The 20,543-nt window shown below is 38.7% G+C and overlaps 1 protein-coding gene across 25 annotated transcripts in view; it reads right to left on the bottom strand.

The window, feature by feature from the left end:
* Positions 1-968: 968 nt before the first annotated feature.
* The window catches only part of SPIN1 (spindlin 1), a 94,168-nt gene continuing 74,593 nt past the window's right edge, over positions 969-20,543 (bottom strand). For all 25 annotated transcript variants that reach the window (XM_034967661.3, XM_055091813.2, XM_055091814.2 and 22 more), the window contains 3 exons: positions 16,905-17,158; positions 11,061-11,294; positions 969-4,578 (listed from right to left, as the gene is read on the bottom strand). In XM_034967661.3, the coding sequence (XP_034823552.1) occupies positions 4,379-4,578; positions 11,061-11,294; positions 16,905-17,158 (688 nt within the window). In that variant the 3' untranslated portion in view covers positions 969-4,378. The remainder of the gene's footprint in view (positions 4,579-11,060; positions 11,295-16,904; positions 17,159-20,543) is intronic.

A 20,543-nucleotide genomic window follows, 5' to 3' on the forward strand; every position in this document is an offset into this window, starting at 1 on the left:
GTTATAGTTTTGGGGCAATATTTACAGAGCTGTACCCATGACAGATAACACAGACAACGAATAATCTACCTTCAGCAAGGAAGGTCAGAAAACCCAGACTCAAGGGGGGCACCTGTGCTTCCCAATGGCTCATTTCCTCCTTGAACTGCAGCCTTCTTCCACCAAAGCTGGAGTAGACCCTGCCTTCAGTCCACCTCAGTAACCTCCATGGACTTGGAGCACAGGCACTGCACTGACACAAACCTAGAAGCCCAGCGTCCCAAAGCCCAAGTTTGCATTCATCCCTCACCAAATACTCCCAAAGGCAGGTAAATATCCCAGACTTAAGCATGAGATCCTTAGGCCAAAATGAACTGGGAAACATTAAAAAAAAAAATCTTATTAAAGCATGCCATAAATTCCACTTTTTACCTCATTGATTAAAATAATCAAGAAAGATAAAACATACATAGGTGTTAATATTAGGTTGGTGCAAAAGTAATTGCATTTTTTGCCATAAAAGCAATGGCAAAACTGCTATTACTTTGCACCAGCCTATATTACTTTCATTTTTTTGTATCCTAGCATTGAGAAATAGTGATTTTTCACTATAGAATCCCATTGTTTATTATTTAAGTATGAGTAAAAGCATTATAAGAAATATTCAAAGCAAGAATACATGTGAAAAGTATAAAATACCCATTATTTAATTATATTTAAAAGAATTTTTTTAAGTTTAAGATCTTGTAAGTTAAACTTTCTCAATGTCAAATTGCAAACTTCAATATTTAATATATGTGTGATATTGATGACTGCCTCCTCTTCTTTCAGGTATTCTTGAATGTTATCAATCAAATAAAAATTCTATTTCTTTCTATGCATATCTGACATTTACATGTGGTGAAAAGGTTACTTGGCCCAAAAAACTTTTCAGAATCAAGTTTAACACATCACATGTTGCTCATCAGCACAAACTTTACAGTCAGGAGTTGCACATAAAGGGTTTATTTTAAATGTTTTAAGGATAAGATAGAGTTACATCATAATTATAAAAATTACTTACAGAATTAACAGATTTATATTGTGTATACTTCTAAATGCAGAGAACAGGGAACTGTCTACACATTGTATAAAATAAAATTAAAATTAAAAATGAATTCAAGCTTGAAAGATGAGGTCATTTACCTAATTTTAAAATGTGAACACGAAGACCTCTGACCTATACACATTCATTCCAACTGCACTAATGATGGAAAAACACAAAGAGCGCAGCATTTCCAAGGAACCACAGACATTTCAACCATAATTATTTTGTTATAATAATTGTTCCTGTTTTGTCTTTGGAGAACTTTCATTTTGTTAAGACAATCAGCTTAAGAGTGTTTTCAGGCACTACAATTTGTGACAATCGGAACAGTCTTCTAATGGGTCTACAGTGTTCAGAGATTGAAGCCCAATGCACTTCGTGGTTTGGCACATAAAACAATAAAAGAAATGAAATCTGGTTTAGAAGTAACTGTGATTTTTTTTTAAGAAAACACAGTCCCTTCAAATGCTGCATGACATTTACAACTGGAAAATCACCTTCTGTTGGCACTACATTTGCTTCACCAGTGCATTTTTATCCTAAAACCACTAAAACGGCACAGTAAGCAAATATACAGGAAACTGAAAACAAATAAAAATAAAGAAAACAAAAAAACCTAAATATCTTTAACATGCAATTTTAGTCAGTTACATTGAACATTCTACTTAGAATAGAGCATGCAAAAAAGGATGGTCTGCTTTTAAGATTTTTCGCTGAAGTTTTACGTGGCAGCCTGACATCACACACGCACGCACACACAATACAATAATACTAGAGCAGGTAAATGAGAAAGGCCGATAAATTTTATACATAGATTCATGTCTTGTGTTGTCACAAGTCCCATGATACTTTTGGAAATTAATGTTGAATTCCTGGAACAAGGAACCAACATTCAGATACCAGAAAAATGCAAGCAATGCATGCAGATCTGACACATGAGCCTAAAATGAAGCCCAAGATACAAGGGCTTGGGAGCAGAATTAGTCATAGCGTCATTACATGTGGTGTAAGTCACCAAAAGAAAGACAGAATGGGGGAAAATGGGGAGAAAAAAAAACAAACCTTCCCTTTCCCTCAGCCCTAAAGGCAATAAATGAACAATGATTAAACTCATCGTCATCATCACCATCATGATGTTGCATTCATCTAGAAACTGGGAGACCATGTGGTATAAAAAAAGTCATTAAAGTTGCTTGCAGAAAAACCACAATGCAAGTCATTAATGCTAGAAATGTCTCAATTGACCCAACCCTCAAGATACTTCAAAATGTACTTTATTTTTCCACCCAAAGTTACCGAGCCAAGTTCTGCACAGTTGGTGCATGCTGGACACACTTGCAAACTCTTACGCTGTAATGTCAGCCTGGACTCTGGGAGCCAGGCTCAGCTTTGAGATTTACATGCAGGGACTCTTAAGAGTCAACAGGAAAACACATAACAGATCTGCAGAATGACACCTGTTCACACACGAGAAGCACCTATGACTTGGGTATCACACTGCTTTCAGAAGCTTGTGCCTGGCTGCCCACAGTGAAGCACGAGGGACAGAGCGACTGCAGCTGTGGACAGAAAACTGAGGTACTGTGTTTACATGGTGAGTGGTCGTTACCATCCAACAGCACAAGGCACAAAAAATGGGCATCAAGCAAACCATGCATAACGAGGCCTGGAAACCATCAAGAACAGCCACGAAAGAGGTCACTCAGACCTCTGATTCAAACTTCTGGTGTTTGAGTGACAAGCATGCACGTTTAGGCTCTGCCCAAATATCAGGGAGGATTTCCAATCTCCACAAGAGACTGGTTTCACATATGGCCTTTCTCCTGGCTGTCAAACCACCAGGGTTCCTCCAAAACAAAATGAGAGCAGCTGTTTTGCTGATCAACCAATCACACTAGCAGTTCTATTTCAGTTTAAAACAACCTTGCAGGAATAAACCACATAAAGACTCCGTGGCTAAGGACTGCTATTACTTACACCCACCAAGCGAACACAAACGGCTGGCTCTTCTATGGTAACGCTTCACTGGCATGCAAACCCCAAGGGGCCACTGAATGGAATGAATCCACATGAACAGCATACCTGGAGCAGGAACATGCACCCCACAAGAGGTGTCAGGAGACTAAGCTGCTATTTGTCTAGACATTCTTTGTGAGGAAAAGCCAGGGGTAGGCAGGAAGGGGTGGGTTGAAAGTCTCTGACCATAATCATACATTAGCAATAATAGTAATAAAACTTTAAAAGTCCCAGAGAGCTTGTTAGAAGGCAACAATGCCACTCAAAACTTATACTTCCAATATAAAAGCATTGTATTCTTCCAGAAACTTACCAAAAACACACAAACCAGTGATGGATTGTTGCCTTTTAAATCCATGTACTGAAATCCAGATTACTGACTTGTACACAATGGACCATATGTGCTGTCCAAAATACACCTACATTACACTGTGTGGAACAAGAACCTGGGCTTTGCAAAAAAGAATTTATGATTAAAATGTAACCCCCCAAAAAAAAAAACAAAACGAAGCTTAGAATTAAAGGTAGCCTTTTACCCAGATTGTTCACCAGATTACAAAATTCTAATATGGGTCATTAACTGTTCACAAATAATTCATATTTGGACTTATGGTTTAAGGACTCCAGATTGAAAAGGTGCTCTGAACTTCTGATTTTTTTTTTTAAAACAAGCTGAATGTTCCCATATGGTTCCTGTGCCCAAAGTTTACTTTTAAATAAAGAGCAGTGATATCATAACCATGACTGACTTGGGTAAAGCACTCCTGTTAAACTCAAGAAAATTATGTCACCCCCATCCTAATCCACAAAGACTGCCAGTGGGGTGTGTGTGGTGTGTGTGTGTACACTTGTATCTGTGTGTATATATTATATATGTATACACACATATAGATATAGGTAGATACAGATACATATATCTCAAAAAAGGCAATAACGAAAACATCAAACTATGCTTGCATTGTGGCGGCAGAATAAGAGAGTTAGGGTGAGGGGGAAAATGGTTAAGATCTATTACAATTTTAAATGACTATGATACTAGCTTAACTTTTACCAAACTTGCCTGTAACTCCCCTCGAAATAGACAGACTTCTTTTAAAAGAAAGGGGTTCTCCTTACACAAAATGCTTTGTGTTCACATCAATCTGTACTATTCAGAACAAAACCAGTTCTGCTGGCAGAGATTGTGGGTTCGCAGGGACATTTAAGCTTTCATTAAACTGGAAAGCAATCAAGTCTTTATGTCTACAAATAATACATTTCATAGTTCCACAAATTTGGCAGAGTTTGTGATGACATCTAGGATGTTTTCACCAAATCGTAGACATAAATATGGAAATCATCATCAAACTTGATGAAATAGACGGAGGGCTTGGCTTCTACTTGATGAATGACCATGCCAGTCCTTTTCGAGCCATCTTCTTTGGCATATTCCACTTGTTTGCCTACCAGGCTGTCCACAACTTCTCCTGGTTCCCTTTCTGCTGGAGGTGAATCATCTATATTAAAAGAAAAAAAAAAAAAGAGAGAGAGAGAGAAAATTTCTAAGTCAATTTTTAGATATAAATCAACTCACATATTTATTTTCATAACTTAAAAAAAACTTTAATAGCCTGAATTCATGATTATCTAGACCAGGAGTCAGCAAACGTTTTCGTAAAAGACAAGACAGTAAATATTTCAGGTTTAGGGGCATATGGTCTCTGTCCCAACTGCTGAACTCTGCCACTGTAGCACAAAAGCAGCCACTGATGATATGTATATAAACAGATGTGGCTGTGTTCCAACAATAAAACTTTTTTTCATAGTTTGCCGACCCCCATCTAGATATATGAACAATTTTGAAAATCATAACCAAAAATTTCTTTGGCCCATGTTTAATCTGTAGCTGTACTTAAATGAAAATAAGTTTGAGTGGCTTTGAAATATAATTTGAAAGCAGACAATTCCTACAGGGATTACTGAGAATATGGCACACATTTAAAATGCCTAAGTACCATTGGTTTTACTCTGTGAATCCTTAAAGCTTCTTCCCCCTCAACTTCACTGCATTTCACATCATCTTCCTAACTCAGTTCCAAAATTTAAGCTTTCCATGCTTTAAAAATTGGTGCTGAATGAACTTCAGCCCAGGACAACTACAAGGGAATCTCTGAGGATGGCACAGGCATCTGTACTGTTTAAAAGGTCCCCAAGATTAATGTACTGCCTCTAGCCTCTAAGAAAACACACAGAAACAGCAAACCATCACCACCAACAACAAAAAAACAAAGTAAAAGAAAAAAAAGAGAGGGGGTTTGCTAGGCAATTATAATTCTATTTTAAGAAACTCTGCATGGGTTCTGAAAAACTCGAAGCTCTTTTCCTCGTAGTAGCAGGTGGCCTTCAGGTAGGGCAACCAGAGGATCCAGCTACATAAGACAGTCCATGTTATCCTAGCACAATTGGTAGTAATGTCATTTTACTCTCACAGGTATCCTGGTGTGGACCATATAATGTACATGTATTAATAGTAGTCTGCCTCTTCGGTTACAATAAATTCTCTCACTGAATGACAATCCAAAAACTGCTACTGTGATCCCTGGTACTAAGAGTCACAAGAAATAAAAATAAAACATCTGAGCATAATCAATTCTTTTAAAAGAAATAAAGAAATATAAGCTGAACTCTTTTCTTTAAAAATTCTCTTCCCTTAAGCAGTATCATCATACTGCCATATTTTTGTGGCACGTTTACAAAGGAATTACAAATACACAATCGCACGTGAATTTTATAGTAACTCAGCTAACCAAGGGAGTCATGTAGAGGCCTGTTTTAGCATCAGAGCGGGTACGCGACCAGGACCCTTTCAGAAATCATTAGATCAGAGCATCACCACTGTTTCTAAAGGTAATAAGCTTCCATAGCGCGCGCACACACACACACACACAAATATAAGTTTGGAGAATTAAAGGAGAGGGAAGATCAAAAAATGGCTAGGAAAAGCGATGCAGAATTGCAGACGCCCTTGCATTTCCTATGATTAGGTTAACAGGACTTGCTCTATTTATCTATAAAAAAATGTTCAAGTCACCTCATACAGGTTGGAGAAATGCTTTTTAAAGAAATGTTCTCATGACAAATTCCTGAGTATGTAAGTTGCATTATCCCTTTATAACAAATGTACACAATTTTTTTTTTCTTTTTGAGACGGAGTCTTGCTCTTCTCGCCCAAGCTGGAGTGCAGTGGTGCGATCTCGACTCGCTGCAACTTCTGCCTCCTGGGTTCAAGCGATTCTTCTGCCTCAGCCTCCCGAGTAGCTGGGACTACAGGCGCCCTCCACCACACTTGGCTAATTTTTTTATTTTTAGTAGAGACGGGGTTTCACCATATTGACCAGGCTGACCTCGAACTCCTGACCTCAGGTGATCCGCCCGCCTCGGCCTCCCAAAGTGCTGGGATTACAGGTGTGAGCCACCATGCCCAGCCCAAAAATTTTAAAAATATGTATCGAAGAAGTAGAAATTCAAGGCCAGATGAGCAAATTAGTATGTTAACTAACTTATTCATAGGAAGAATTTTTTTAAAAAAAGAAATAGAGATCACTGACGCATGGCTAATGTATGGAGAGGGCCTACCAGTTACATCTGTCCAAGGCCAGAGATTCATGTGTTTGAAGAAAGGCCACTGAGTAGTTTTTAAAGGAACAAGCTTATCCAAAAGTGAAATTAAGAAAACAATTCAATTCATATGCACAATGGCATCAAAAAGAATAAAATCCTTAGAAGTAAATAAATTTAATAAAAGAAATGTGGAGCCGGGCGCTCCACTGTTCACGCCTTTAATCCCAGCACTTTGCGAGGCCAAGGCGAGAGAAACAAGGTCAGGAGATCAAGACCATCCTGGCCAACACAGTGAAACTCTCTCTACTAAAAATACAAAAATTAGATGGGCGTGGTGGCGTGTGCCTGTAATCCCAGCTACTCGGGAGGCTGAGGCAGGCGAATTGCCTGAACCTGGGAGTTGGAGGTTGTAGTGAGCCAAGATCGTGCCACTGCTCACCAGCCTGGCGACAGAGCAAGACTCCATCTCAAAAAATAAATAAATAAAAAGTGGCCAGGCACGGCGGCTCACCTGAGGTCAGGAGATCGAGACCAGCCTGGTCAACATGGTGAAACCTCGTCTCTACTAAAAATACAAAAATGAGCTAGGCGAGGTGGCATGTGCCTGTAACCCCAGCTACCCGAGAGGCTGAGGCAGGAGAATCGCTGGAACCTGAGAGGCAGAGGCTGCAGTGAGCTGAGATCAAGCCATGGATTAGAAGACTTATAAAGTCTTGTTAACATTGTTAAGAGGGCAATACTCTTCAAAACTGATCTACAAATTCAACATAGTCCCTGTCAGAATCCCAGGTGACTTCTTTGTTCTGACAAGTTGATTCTAAAATTTATATGAAATTGCAAGGGACCCAGAATAGTCAAAACACTCCTGAAAAAGAAAGGAGGGGCCGGGGCGCAGTGGCTTACACCTGTAATCCCAGCACTTTGGGAGACTGAGGTGGGCAGATCACTTCACCCCAGGAGTTTGAGACCAGCCTGGCCAATATGGCAAAACCCCATCTCTACTAAAAATACGAAAGTTAGCCCAATGTGGTGGCGTATGCCTGTAATCCCAGTTCCTTGGGAGGCGGAGGTTGCAATGAGCCGAGATCGTGCCACTATACTCCAGCCTGAGCAACAGCGTGCGACTGTCTCAAAAAAAGGAGGAAAAAAAAAAAAGCGGGACTCAAACTTCTTGATCTCAAAATTTACCACAAAGCAATGTAATCAAGACAATGCAGCACTGGCACAGCAACAGACATACCAACTAATGCAACAGAATTGAGAGTTCAGAAACACACCCACGTATCTGTGGTCAACTGATTTTCTTTTTTTTTTTTTTTTTTTTTTTTTTGGGGACGGAGTCTCGCTCTGTTGCCCAGGCTGGAGTGCAATGTTGTGGTCTCGGCTCACTGCAACCTCCGCTTCCCAGGTTCAAGCGATTCTCCTGCCTCAGCCTCCCGAGTAGCTGGGATTACAGGTGCCTGCCACCACGCCTGGCTAATTTTTAGTAGAGACAGGGTTTCCCCGTGCTGCCCAGGCTGGTCTCGAACTCCTGACCTCGTGATCCACCCGCCTTGGCCTCCCAAAGTACTGGGATTACAGGTGTGAGCCACCGTGCAACAAGGATGCCAAAACCATTCAATGGGGGAAAGAATAGTCTTTTCAAAATATGGTGCTTGGACAACTAGATAGGCAGTCACAAGCAAAAAAAAAAATGAAGTTGGACCCTTAACTTGAACCACAAACAAAAATTAACTTGAAAATGCATCAAAGATCTCTAAGTAAGAGCTATAATTATAAAACTCTTAGAAGAAAACAAGGGTAAATCTTTATGACCTCAGATTTGGCAAAAGATTCTTAGGACACAAAAAGCATACTCAGCAAGAGAAAACATAACTCGGACTTCAGAGTTTAAAACTTTTGTGGAAAGATCATCATCAAGAAAGTAAATCAGCCCATGGAATAGGAGAAAACATTTGCAACATATATCTGATAAAGGTCTTGTATTTAAAAAATTGTCACAATGCAATAATGAAAGACAGATAATTCAATTTAAAAATAGGCAGGGGATATGAATAGACATTTCACCACAGATGATATTAAAAGGGCCAATAGGCCGGGCATGGTGGCTCACGTCTGTAATCCCGGCCCTTTGGGAGGCCAAGGCAGGTGGATCCTTTGAGGTCAGGAGTTCAAGAGGAGCCCGGCCAACATGGTGAAACCCCATCTCCACTAAAAATACAAAAATTAGCCGGCATGGTGGCACGCGCCTATAGTCCCAGCTACTGGGGAGGTTGAGGCAGGAGAATGGCTTGAACCCAGTAGGCGGAGGCTGCAGTAAGCTGAGATCACGCCAGTGCACTCCAGCCTGGGCGACAGAGCAAGACTGTGTCTCAAAAAAAAAAGGGGGAGGCCAATAAGCATATGAAAGATGCTTAACATCATTACTCATCAGGGAAATGCAAATCAAAGCCACAATGAGATACCACTTCACATCCACTAGGATGGCCAGAATCAAAGTAACAGTAACAGTTGGTGAGAATGTGGAGAAATCAGAAGTCTCATACACTGCTGTTGGAAATGTAAAGTGGTATTTCCGTTTTTAAAATTAGCCTGGCAGTTCCCCCAAACAATTAAACATAGAGTTACCATTATGACCCAGCAACTCCACTCCTAGGTATATACCCAAAGGAAATAAAACATGTCCACACAGAAACTTGTACACAAATGTTTACAGCAGCATTATTCATAATAACCAAGAGGTGGGGAAACAACTCAGATGTGCTTTACTGGATGAATGGCTAATCAAAATGTAGTATATCCATACAATGGAATCGTATTTGGCCATTAAAAGGAATGAAGTACTGATATATGCTACAGCGTGAATGAAATCTCAAAATATGCTAAGGGAAAGAAGCTAGCACAAAGGACCTCACACCATATAGTCCATTCATATGAACGTCCACAACAGGGAAATTTACACAGCAAGTATTACTGGTTGCTTAAGGCCAGGGGGTTCGAGGAATAAAGGACTGACAGCTAGTAGATACAAAGTTTTCTTTTGAGGTGATGACAATGTTCTAAAATCGACTGTGGTGAGGACTGTACATATCTGTGCGTATATTAAAAAGTACAGAAATGCACATTTTAAATGGACTAACCATATGGACTAACATGGCCGTAATGGCTCACACCTGTAATCCTAACACTTGTGGGAGGCCAAGGCTGGTGGACTACCTGAGCTCAGGAGTTTGAGACCACCCTGGCCAACATGGTGAAACCCCATCTCTAAAATATAAAACAAAACAAACAAACAAAAATTAGCCAGGCGTGGCGGTGGGTGCCTGCAGTCCCAGCCACTTGGGAGGCTGGGGCAGGAGACTCGCTTGAGCCTGGGAGGCGGAGGTTGCAGTGAGCCAAGACCACACCATTACACTCCAGCCCAGCCTGAGCAACAGAGCAAGACTCCGTCCAAAAACAAAAACCACAATAAAGCTTTTCTAGGCCTAATGAAATTAGCCCAGGTCACATCCTCTTCTACCTTACCTGTGTGAACAGACTAGTTGTGGAAATAGCTAAATCATCTGTCTAAACACTGACTCTGTACTCCACTTGCTACTGAAAAGTTAGCAGTCAACCGTTTTCTGAAATTGATGTTCTCTAAATCAGGAGTCCCAGACACCTGGGGCCATGCCGCACAGCAGGAGGTGAGCAGCGGCAAAGAGAGCACTGCCGTCTGAGCTCTGCCTCCTGTCAGATCAGCAGAGGCATCAGATTCTCACAGGAGCACAAACCTTATTGTGAACTACGCATGTGAAGAATCTAGGTTGTGTGTTCCTTATGGGAATCTAATGCCTCCAAAACCACCATATCCACACCCAACCCCCAATCCACAGAAAACTGTCTTCCATGAAACTGGTCCCCGGTGACAAAAAGGCTGAAGATCGCTGCTCTGAAGTTCAAGTATTTACAGATGAAATAATCAATGTCTTGGGATTAGATTCAAAATAATTGCACTGGGGGGACTAACAGATAAAACTAGACAGGCGATGAGATAACTGTTAAAGCTGAGCAGGGTACACGGGGACGTATTTTACTGATCCCTATTCCATCATGTTTTTAAATAAAAGCAAGAAGTAATATGTAGTAGTGTTAATAATTATAAAACAACTTGTATCTTATTACAGAAGCCAAGCAGAACTGATTATCAAATACTTTCTTATCTAACATTCATAACAACTGGATGAAAAATTTCAAAGGCTGTGTTTGTGCATGACTAAAAGAATAATCATATATCCAAAAATAAAAATGTATCTGCAAAAGAGCCAATCAAATATCTTGTACTGAAGTCCAAATCCCTTCTAATTATCAAATATAAAAGTTGCCAATATATACTTACTGGAATCAGGCATAATGCGAAGGTCGCCTTCTTTGTAATCATCTAAGAGTTGGTACATGTACAAGACAGGGTCTTTCTCATAGGTAATGTAAAACCATGTGTTCATGACAGGTGCACGTGCTAAGACCATTCCCCTCCACTCATCTTTAGAACCATCCTCTGTCTCAAACATATGTTCCACTGCTTTGCCAATCATTGTGTCTGCCAAGTGTGCATCGCTGATTCGAGATGTTGCTGGGGATTAAAAAAAAAAAAAAAGTTGACAAAGTGTTTCACTGATTACCGACTACGAAGACTGAATTTACTAAAGAAGGCTACACCTGAAATTTTGTCCATGCAACGTATTAGCAAGCATCAGAATCTGGGAAAGCTTTAAAAAGTACAAAAACCAAAGACAAACTACTGGGCCCCAGCTCAGAGATGGATTCAACAGAATAGAAGTATTTTGTCCCAAGTCAGTTAATTGAAAAAAATATGATTTTTTATTTTTCTGGACTCATCTGCTCTTGGTTCTGTACCCAAATCAAAAGTTTTAATTGCTCATTCAAGGTATAAAATATTGTTTGTTATTGTTTACTTAACAGTTAAATTTTGAGATAATTTCAGACTTACAGAAGAACTGGAAAAATAGCAGAGTTCCTGTATACGGTTCACTTTGCTTCTCCTGTATTAGCATCTTACATAACCACAGAATGTTTATTTAAAACTTAGAAAACCTATTCAAGGCACAGAGGGTTTTTTTTGTTTTTTTTTTTTTTAAAGAAATTGGTGTTTGTTTTCCTTCAGTCTTATTTCCATTTTTTTATTAAGGCATAGGTTTTTACTCTCTTGCTCCTACAATCTTATTCTTCACTGCAACCAAAGTAATCGCTGTGTCACTGATACCACATTGTGTGATCTAAAATGTTCCCATGCCTTCCCTTTATAATTTGAAAAACAACCAAACTGCTCACCATGGCCCCCAAGCCCTAAGCCTTCACGCCTCTGCCCTCAGGTTTCCCATCTTCCTCCTTGTTGTTCATGCGTTCTCTATTCTGCTTTTCTTCCTCTCCCATTAGGACACACTCTCCTCTGCCTGATAAGCTCTTCCCCATACCTTCAGAAGGCCGGCTCCTTTTGGAGTTCTCCTGACCAACAAGGTAGCCCCACAAATCCCAGTCACATTACCCAATTTTACCTCTTAATAACATTCACCATGATCTAAAGTTATCCCACTTTATGTTATTTGTGTACTTGTTAGTTGCTTGTACATCCCCATGAAAGCAGAGACCTTCCCTTTCTTGTTTTATACCTAGATCATAGCAGGTCAGTATTTGTATGATTTAATCAGATACCCCATGTGGTTGGGAGCTCAGGTCTCTGAAATGATAGATTAACGGTCCTAGCCCTTAATATTTTTCAAAAGTGGTGAAAATTATCACCTTCATCTTTTTAATACTGGAAAAACTATGAAGGATCCCATTGGTTTTAAGACTTCTCCAGTCCACAATTTTAGATAACTGTCTTTATACCAAATTTAAACAATTATCTTTAAAAAACAAACAAACAAACAAACAAACAATTAGAGACAAGCACGGTGGCTCACGCCTGTAATCCTAGCACTTTGGGAGTCCAAGGCGGGCGAATCACTTGAGCCCAGAAGTTTGAGGCCAGCCTGGGCAACATGACAAAACCCCATCTCTACTAAAAATACAAAAAATTAGCCAGGTGTGGCAGTGCAGGCCTGTAGTCCCAGCTACTGAGAAGGCTCAGGTGGTGAATCACCTAAACCCAGAGGTCGAGGCTGCAGTGAGACAAGATGGCGCCACTGCACTCCAGCCTGGGCTACGGGAGTGAGGCCCTGTCTTAACAACAACAAAAACAACAACAAACAATTAGCTCTCCTATTTTCCTCATTCAACAAACTTCTATTTCTGTTACATCAAAAGAAACAAAAAAGTTAGATTTTCTTGATACATGTATTGCTATTTAATTTTATCAGCAAACCCTAAACATATATGGCTGGTTTTAAGTACGCAGTAATAATAAAAAATTACATAGAATTCCCCCCGTGTATGACAGTAAAAAAACCCCACTAGTTTCTTAAAGCCAGTAGATCTCAGACTTAGATCTCAGAACTCCATGTGCATTCTTAAAAATTACTGGCTGGGCACAGTGACTCACGTCTATAATCCTAGCACTTTGAGCCCCAGGCAGGAGGATTGCTTGAGGCCAGGAGTTTGAGACCAGCCTGGGCAACATAATGAGATCTCATCTCTACAAAAAGTTAAAAATTAGCAGGGTACTGTGGTGAGTGCCTGTAGTCCCAGCAACTCAGGAGACTGAGGCAGGAGGACTGTTTGAGCCCAACGTGTTGAGACAGCAGTGAGCCCTGATCACACCACTATACTCCAGCCTGGGTGACAAAGCGAGATCCTGTCTCTAAAAAAAAAAATTAAAACATAAATGGAAATTACTACAGACCTAAAAAAGCATCTGTTTACATAGATAATGCCTACCAATATTTACTACTTCAGAAAATGAAAAACAAATCTAGAAACATTTATTTAAAAATACCTATATATCAATGTATTTTAAATTAAAAATAACTATTTCCTATCAAAATACATTAAGAGTGGCTTAATTTTACATTTTTGCAAATCTCCGAATGTCTAGGTTTTAAAAAGAACAAGTAGATTCTCATATCTGCTTCAGCACTCAATCTGTTATGATCTGCTCCTTCAGTTCAAGTATAAAATCCAGCCTCTCAAAGATATGATACTGAAAAGAATATTCTAATCGTCTTTCAGATAATTCTAGATATACTTATATGAAACCACAGAATTCAACAGTTAGCTCCTTAAAGGTTAGTTACAATGCAGAATCTGAAACCATTAATAAATCTGTCATACTGTTACATTAAAACTCATGTCTCCAGAACATATAAAGAACTCTCACAACTCAACAAAAATCAAAATAACCTAATTAGAAAATGGTCAAACGATGTGAGTAGATATTTCCCCAAAGATGATTTACAAGTGGCCAACAAGCACATAAAAAGAAGCTCAATATCACTAATCATCAGAGAAATGCAAATCAAAACAAAATGAGGTATCGTATCACACCCATCAGGATGACCACTATGACAAAAACAGTAAATAGCAACTGCTGACTAAGGGATGGAGAACTGGAACCCTTGTATACTGTAGGTAGGACTGGAAAATGGTACAACTGCTGTGGAAAACAGTATGGTAGTTCTACCTAAGAAATTAGAATTACGATACTAAAATTAAAATTATAATTACCATATGATCCAGCAATCCCACTCCTGTGCCTATATCCAAAACAACTGAAAGCAGGATCTCAAAGAAATATCTGCATATCCATGTTTACAGGAGCGCTATTCACAATTTTACATGGTACAATTTTACATTCTACCAAGAGGTAGAAGCAATCCAAATGTCCATTAATGGGTGAACAGATAAACAAACTGTGGTATATAGATACAATGGAATGTTCTTTTCAGCCTTAAAGGAAATCCTGTCACACGTTACAACATGAACGAACTTTGAGGACATTATGCTAAGTGAAATAAGTTACTCACAAAACAAATACTGTGTGATTCCACTTCTATGAGATATCTAGAATAGTCAAATTCATAGAGACAGAGTGTAGAATGGTGGTTGCCAGGGGCTGGGAATGGGAGGAAAGGTAGGTTGTTTTGTTTAATAGGTAGAGAGTTTCAGATTTGTAAGATGAAGTTCTGGAGATCTGTTTCAACAATGCGAATGTACTTAACACACTACTGAACTGTACGCTTAAAAATGGTTAGGACAGTAAATTTTATGCTATGTGTTTTTTTACAATTAAAAAAAAGTAGTTAGTCTTGCACTTTGAATAGCTCTTTCACCAATGCATGATGTGGTACCATGCACTGCTCATAAAGAAAATATTGTGTTCACTAAGTTATGCAAATCTTCCAAATAGATAGTGGGAAACTCCACTGTGTAATTGAGAAAAAAAGAGAGTGAAAAGCGCGAATTACAGCTTAACAAAATGAAAATATTTCTGACTTTGCAAATCTCCTGAATGGGCTTCAGAGAACCCAAGGGTCCCCAGGCCTTGCTTTGGGAACCACTGCTCTGTGACATCACATGCATTCTGGCTGACTGACTTTTTTCTCTAACTTTAGCTTAAGAAACACATAATTTTAATTATACTCTAATGTACTGCCTGAAGCAATTGCTTCCAACGTAAAACGTAAGTGAAGAGCAAGTAATTTTTTAGACAAAAGTAGGTTGATGCCAAAGTAACTGCTGTTTTGGCCATTACTTTCAATTTCAATGTCAAAAACCGCAATTACTTTTGCACCAACCTAATACCACAAATACTGAAATTAATAACAACTATTAGCTGAATTAGGCATATATATTGCTGATTTACAGAAAAGTTCTTGGGTTTCTTTTTATATTGCTTGAATGTTTACAAAATTACTATTGTTGGAAACAGAGATAATACCAAACTACAAACAACATGGAACCCTTAGTCCCATCACCAGAGATACTTGTACAGTTTCTATCCTTCGATGACAAAAGGACCAACAACCACAGGTCATGCAGCAATATGCAGGAACCTTCAAGTGAGCTAGCTGTCATCTCAGAAGGGGCAGAGACTAAAATTCTGCTGTTAAGATTTTTAATATGTTAAAGTTTCTTATATGGGAAATGGATTAATGCCATGATCAAGAAGAAATGTAGGATGTGCATCAAGAGGAAGAGCAGGTGATCAGTCACACTTAAGAATAGATGAGAATGTTGAAAATAACAAAGACTTAATATTACTTTTAGGAGTAATAATAAAGATTTAAATTTAAAGAAAGATTTCTTTGAAAACTGAACCATATTTATACAGATGAGCAAAGATTTAGCATTTGATATCTAAAGAGAAGAGTAAAACAAAATAACTTGCTACTAAGGCAGAATTAACTTCCTAAGGAAACTCGTTATATCCCAGGGACACAATGGCACAGTCTGAAGAAAAACAAAGCGAGGAGACTGAACTAATTTCTTCCTGTGACAATTTGATCCCAAAATTCCTACCTCCCAAGTCTAGATCTGCTGAAACTTTATTATTTAATGGTATAGACTTATAAAAACAATTCTAAAAGTATAAACCAATATTTTAAACAAGAGCAGCATCACTGTAATAAAATATTTCAAAATAAATACTTCAAAAAAAGTAATATTAGTTTGGGTGTATCCCACCCTACTAATAAAATCAGTAATTATTATTTACCTTAGACCTTATGCCTTAAGGAACACTTGCAAGGCAAAACTGGCACTGTATGACATTTAAAAAGAGCCATTCATTTCCACAAACATTGTTCAATCAAGCTCTGTGTATAATAAAGACCACGTTTTGGTTGTTTAAATTTTGGCTCAAAGTACAATTATCATTTACGTTGTACACAAAGATACACTTTCACAAAAAGATTCTAAAGGCACAGCATTCTCTTATCTTTTGTATCTGATGAGATGAGATTAACACATAGGATATTTCAGCTACTGATAACCTTACCCATCAGAGTCCAGAAAACAGTGAGCAAAAATGTTAGAAATAACCGTATTATAAATTAGTACGTGGCAAACTTCTTGGGGGGAAAATACACATCTTTATATCCCTCACACAGTTCCTTGAACTGCTTAGGATCCATTTTTGTGGTTTTCGGTGATTTAATATAATGTTTATCAAGAAGGGTGCTTGTGTTCCAATAAAAGTGAAGTATTAATAATGTAAAATAAAAAAAGCATCCATTTCAATATCATTTTTAAAGTATATAATGCACAAATTATAAAAAGAACTTACCAACTCTATCAGGGAGGACTTCAAGCGCAGAAACTCTTTCATCTTTATTAAGTTCTAGTCCATAAACACAGTCAAATCCATCGTATTTTATAAGATACAAAGAAGGATTTACAGGCACCTGGTCCAGAACGGTTCCTTTCCACTGGGTAACAGGGCCATTCCCCTCTTTCCACCCATGCTGAATCCTGCAGCCTACGATGTTCCGCCGGGGCTGGGAAACAGGTTTGCTCGGACCCACACTGCTCCGATGTTTTCTGTATTCACACATACACACACATAAGGTATTATCTCAAAAGTATGCATGCCTAGATCTAACATAACCACTGGCTAGCATGATCTCATTACAGATGGTCCCAAAATATGTACAAACTCATGTTTGCCACATTCCTGCTTCAGGTGACTCAAAGTGGTTGTCCTCTACCCCTGTACTAGTGGTGGTGACTGTGTAACATGGTATGTTAGCAATAGGAGCTTGTTGTGCACCTCAACTGTGTATAGGCAGAAAAAACTACTCGTCAATAGCAACTTAAGCCCTACTATTAAGCATCAGGTTATCAGCTTTCTGAGTTTATTTTAATTCAATCAACTCAAAATTTTCCAAGTTAATTAAAGAAGGACTGATCCGGAATACATGTTATCAATAATCACACAGGTATATAGTTTTATATAATATCTACTTCAAGTTAAAAAGAAATGTGTAACTATTCAATTTCACCCATTCCCGTGCCCAAATAATTCTGTCTGTACAAGCCTAATAAAAATAAACTAGACAATTTTCTCTTAAACTGAAGTCCAGACTAGCTTATATCAATGCACTATAGAAACATTACTTGTTTAGAAAACATATAATCTTAAAACTGAAGTTTATAACAATGTAATATTAAAAATTATTGAAACATCAAACTACTTTTTTTCTGGTTTATTATTAGCAATTGAAAAATCTACACAGAATGTTTATAAATAATACACCTGGCTCTTGATATCAGGAAAAAATCTTCATTTCACCTTAAAACCCTGGCTTCTTGGATGCAAGCTGAAGGCCAAAACCAAGATAACAGATGCTGATATACGCCAAGAACAAAAAGAGCTGAAAGGAATTCCCTTCCCACAGTTTTATGGGTATAAAGCTCTCATTTCGTACACCATGAATAAAAGTGATTAATATCTGACATATAACACAAATAAGTTTTAAAGAAACAATTTAGTGTAGGTTGTAACAGTTAAAACTAAAATTATGTATTTTCTAAATAGAAATAATTTACTCTAGACTGGTAACATATATTTAGCTAAGTCAGACGGGAACACGCCATAAGAGACAATAAGGAGTACTCGCCGCAGAAGGGAAGCTTCTCCCCTGGGGGTGAAAAACTAAGCAAGGGGGTCTGAACCTAACCAAGGAGACTGGGAGGAGATTCACAGGGTTAAGTGCAAGACTGTAAGGCCAGAAAACCCAGGTCTGCCTAAGCCCCTTGGGACTGTGCAAAAACCCAGCAAACCTTCCTTCCAGAAAGACAAAGCCCTTCTGAGTACACAATCCTTACTGACCAGGACAGGACCACAGGGTGAGGAAAGCAGGATTCAGGCAGAAATGAGGGTGGCAGGTCTCAGAAAGTATGACAGAGGTGGCTACCCAGAGAGGTCTTAAGCTAGGAAAGCATTCTTGGAATCCTCTCATTTACATGGGTCTGGAAGCATCATGGTTGGACAACATACGAAAGTTATCTTGAGGAGGAAAAAGACTAACAATGTGACAGATGTTCTGACAGGCAGGAGCAGGCCTCAAAAACAGGCTCATTAAGTAGATGAAAACTACTATCTAACACTGAGCAAATGACAGAAGCCATGAAATAGAAACTGTGATGATTAATTTTATGTGTCAACTTAACTGTGCCACAGAGTGCCTAGATTAAACACTGTTCGTGGGTGTGTCTGTGCATCTGAATCAGCAGACTGAACAAAGAAGATGCCATCACCAATGTGGGTGGCCATAATCCATTCTGTCAAGGGCTTGAATAGAACAAAAGGTAGAGGAGGGAGGAATTTACCCCTTTTTCTTCCTGCTGGCCTGCCTGAGCTGGAACATCTGTCTTCTCCTGCCCTTGGACTGGAACTGACACCACTGGGTCCCCTGGTTCTAGACCTGCAGAATGAATTCCACTTCCAGCTTTCCCGAGGCTTGGCTTACAGACAGCACTCCACGGGACTTCTCAGTCTTCAAAATAGCATAAACCAATTTCCTCATAATAAATCTCCTTCATATTTTATCTATTTCCCAACGCTTCTATTTCCCTGGAGAACCCTAACGTAAGAACATATATCAGGAACAGAAAAGATGAGAAATGAGATCGCTAGACAAGAGAAGATGTGAGAACTACCAAACAAAGTAAAGAATCAATAATTTGAAATTTTTTTTCAGAAATTAAGACTAGAAGAACATGAGAAGAAACAGACACCACGGAAGCATGTGAGGAAAGTGGATGATGAAAAGGGGACAGACGGGGACAAAAGTAAAAAGAATTAAGAGATGGTAACAAATATTCCAACTTCTGTGTAACAGAAGAACCTAAAAACGAAGAGAGTACTAAAAATCGTAATTGAAGAAAACGTTCCTGAAACAAAACACTTGAATGTACTAATGCACCCCACAGGAAAACCCAGAATGACTGGCGCTAAGGCATATCCAAGTCAAATAAACGAATTTTAAAGAAAATAACACCCTTTGGGCATTTACACAAAAGGACCAAATCATGTGTAAGGGATAGACTCAGAATGTGACAGCAACACTCTATGCCAGAAGGCAACAGAGTAATAAACTTAAGGTTCTCAAGGAAAAGAAAATGTGAGCCAAGGATTTGTTCATCAGCCAAGAAGGTACACTGACCTTCAAGTATAAAGGCCGCAAACAAAACTGTAACGAACATGTCAGAAGGCAGGGGATACTGTTCTTATAAAGTTACATGACAATGAGCTTCAGATAATCAAGGAACTCACAGAGAAGGTTCAGTACAGCACTGAGAGAAAGCAATGAATACATTTAACTGTAGAACAAATGGCAGCAAGGAGAGACAATAGTGTGTAACCGTTATCTGTTCTGATATTTCAGATTTCACACAACTCTCAAAAACAGGAGAAAAGAATATGCAAAGCAGAATAAGTATAGTGAGTGTCTTAGAAACTTAGATCAAAAAAGAATTAAAATTAGGATTGTAGAGAGAAAGGAGATGACAAAGAGCTAAATTCAGTATTGTTCACAGTAAGGAACCAATATATATATAACATAAAAATAAACAAAAAGTCTGTAACTTTACTACTCAGAGGTAGAAGAAAGTTGACTTCTAGACATCTGCATAATCTCTAGGAATATACAGTAACATCCAATTGGCCTCTACGGGAAAACAGCTGGTGAAGGAGATTACATTTCCACTTTAGAATACAAGAATCCTTTGTAGCAATACTTTTTTTCTTAAACTGACAACCAGTTACGTATCTTCTTTTGATTTCTAAGCCAAAGATCCAATGAGTTACTCCCCGTACAGGATCAGGCTTTCTTCATATTTAGTGCAAAGGCTAAGGTTAGTTCCCAAACCTCACTAAGGATAGAATTCAGTCATGTGTCCCATTTTGTAATTTACACAGACA

This window comes from Pan paniscus, chromosome 11, assembly GCF_029289425.2.
Source record: "Pan paniscus chromosome 11, NHGRI_mPanPan1-v2.0_pri, whole genome shotgun sequence".
Taxonomy (NCBI): Eukaryota; Metazoa; Chordata; class Mammalia; order Primates; family Hominidae; genus Pan; species Pan paniscus.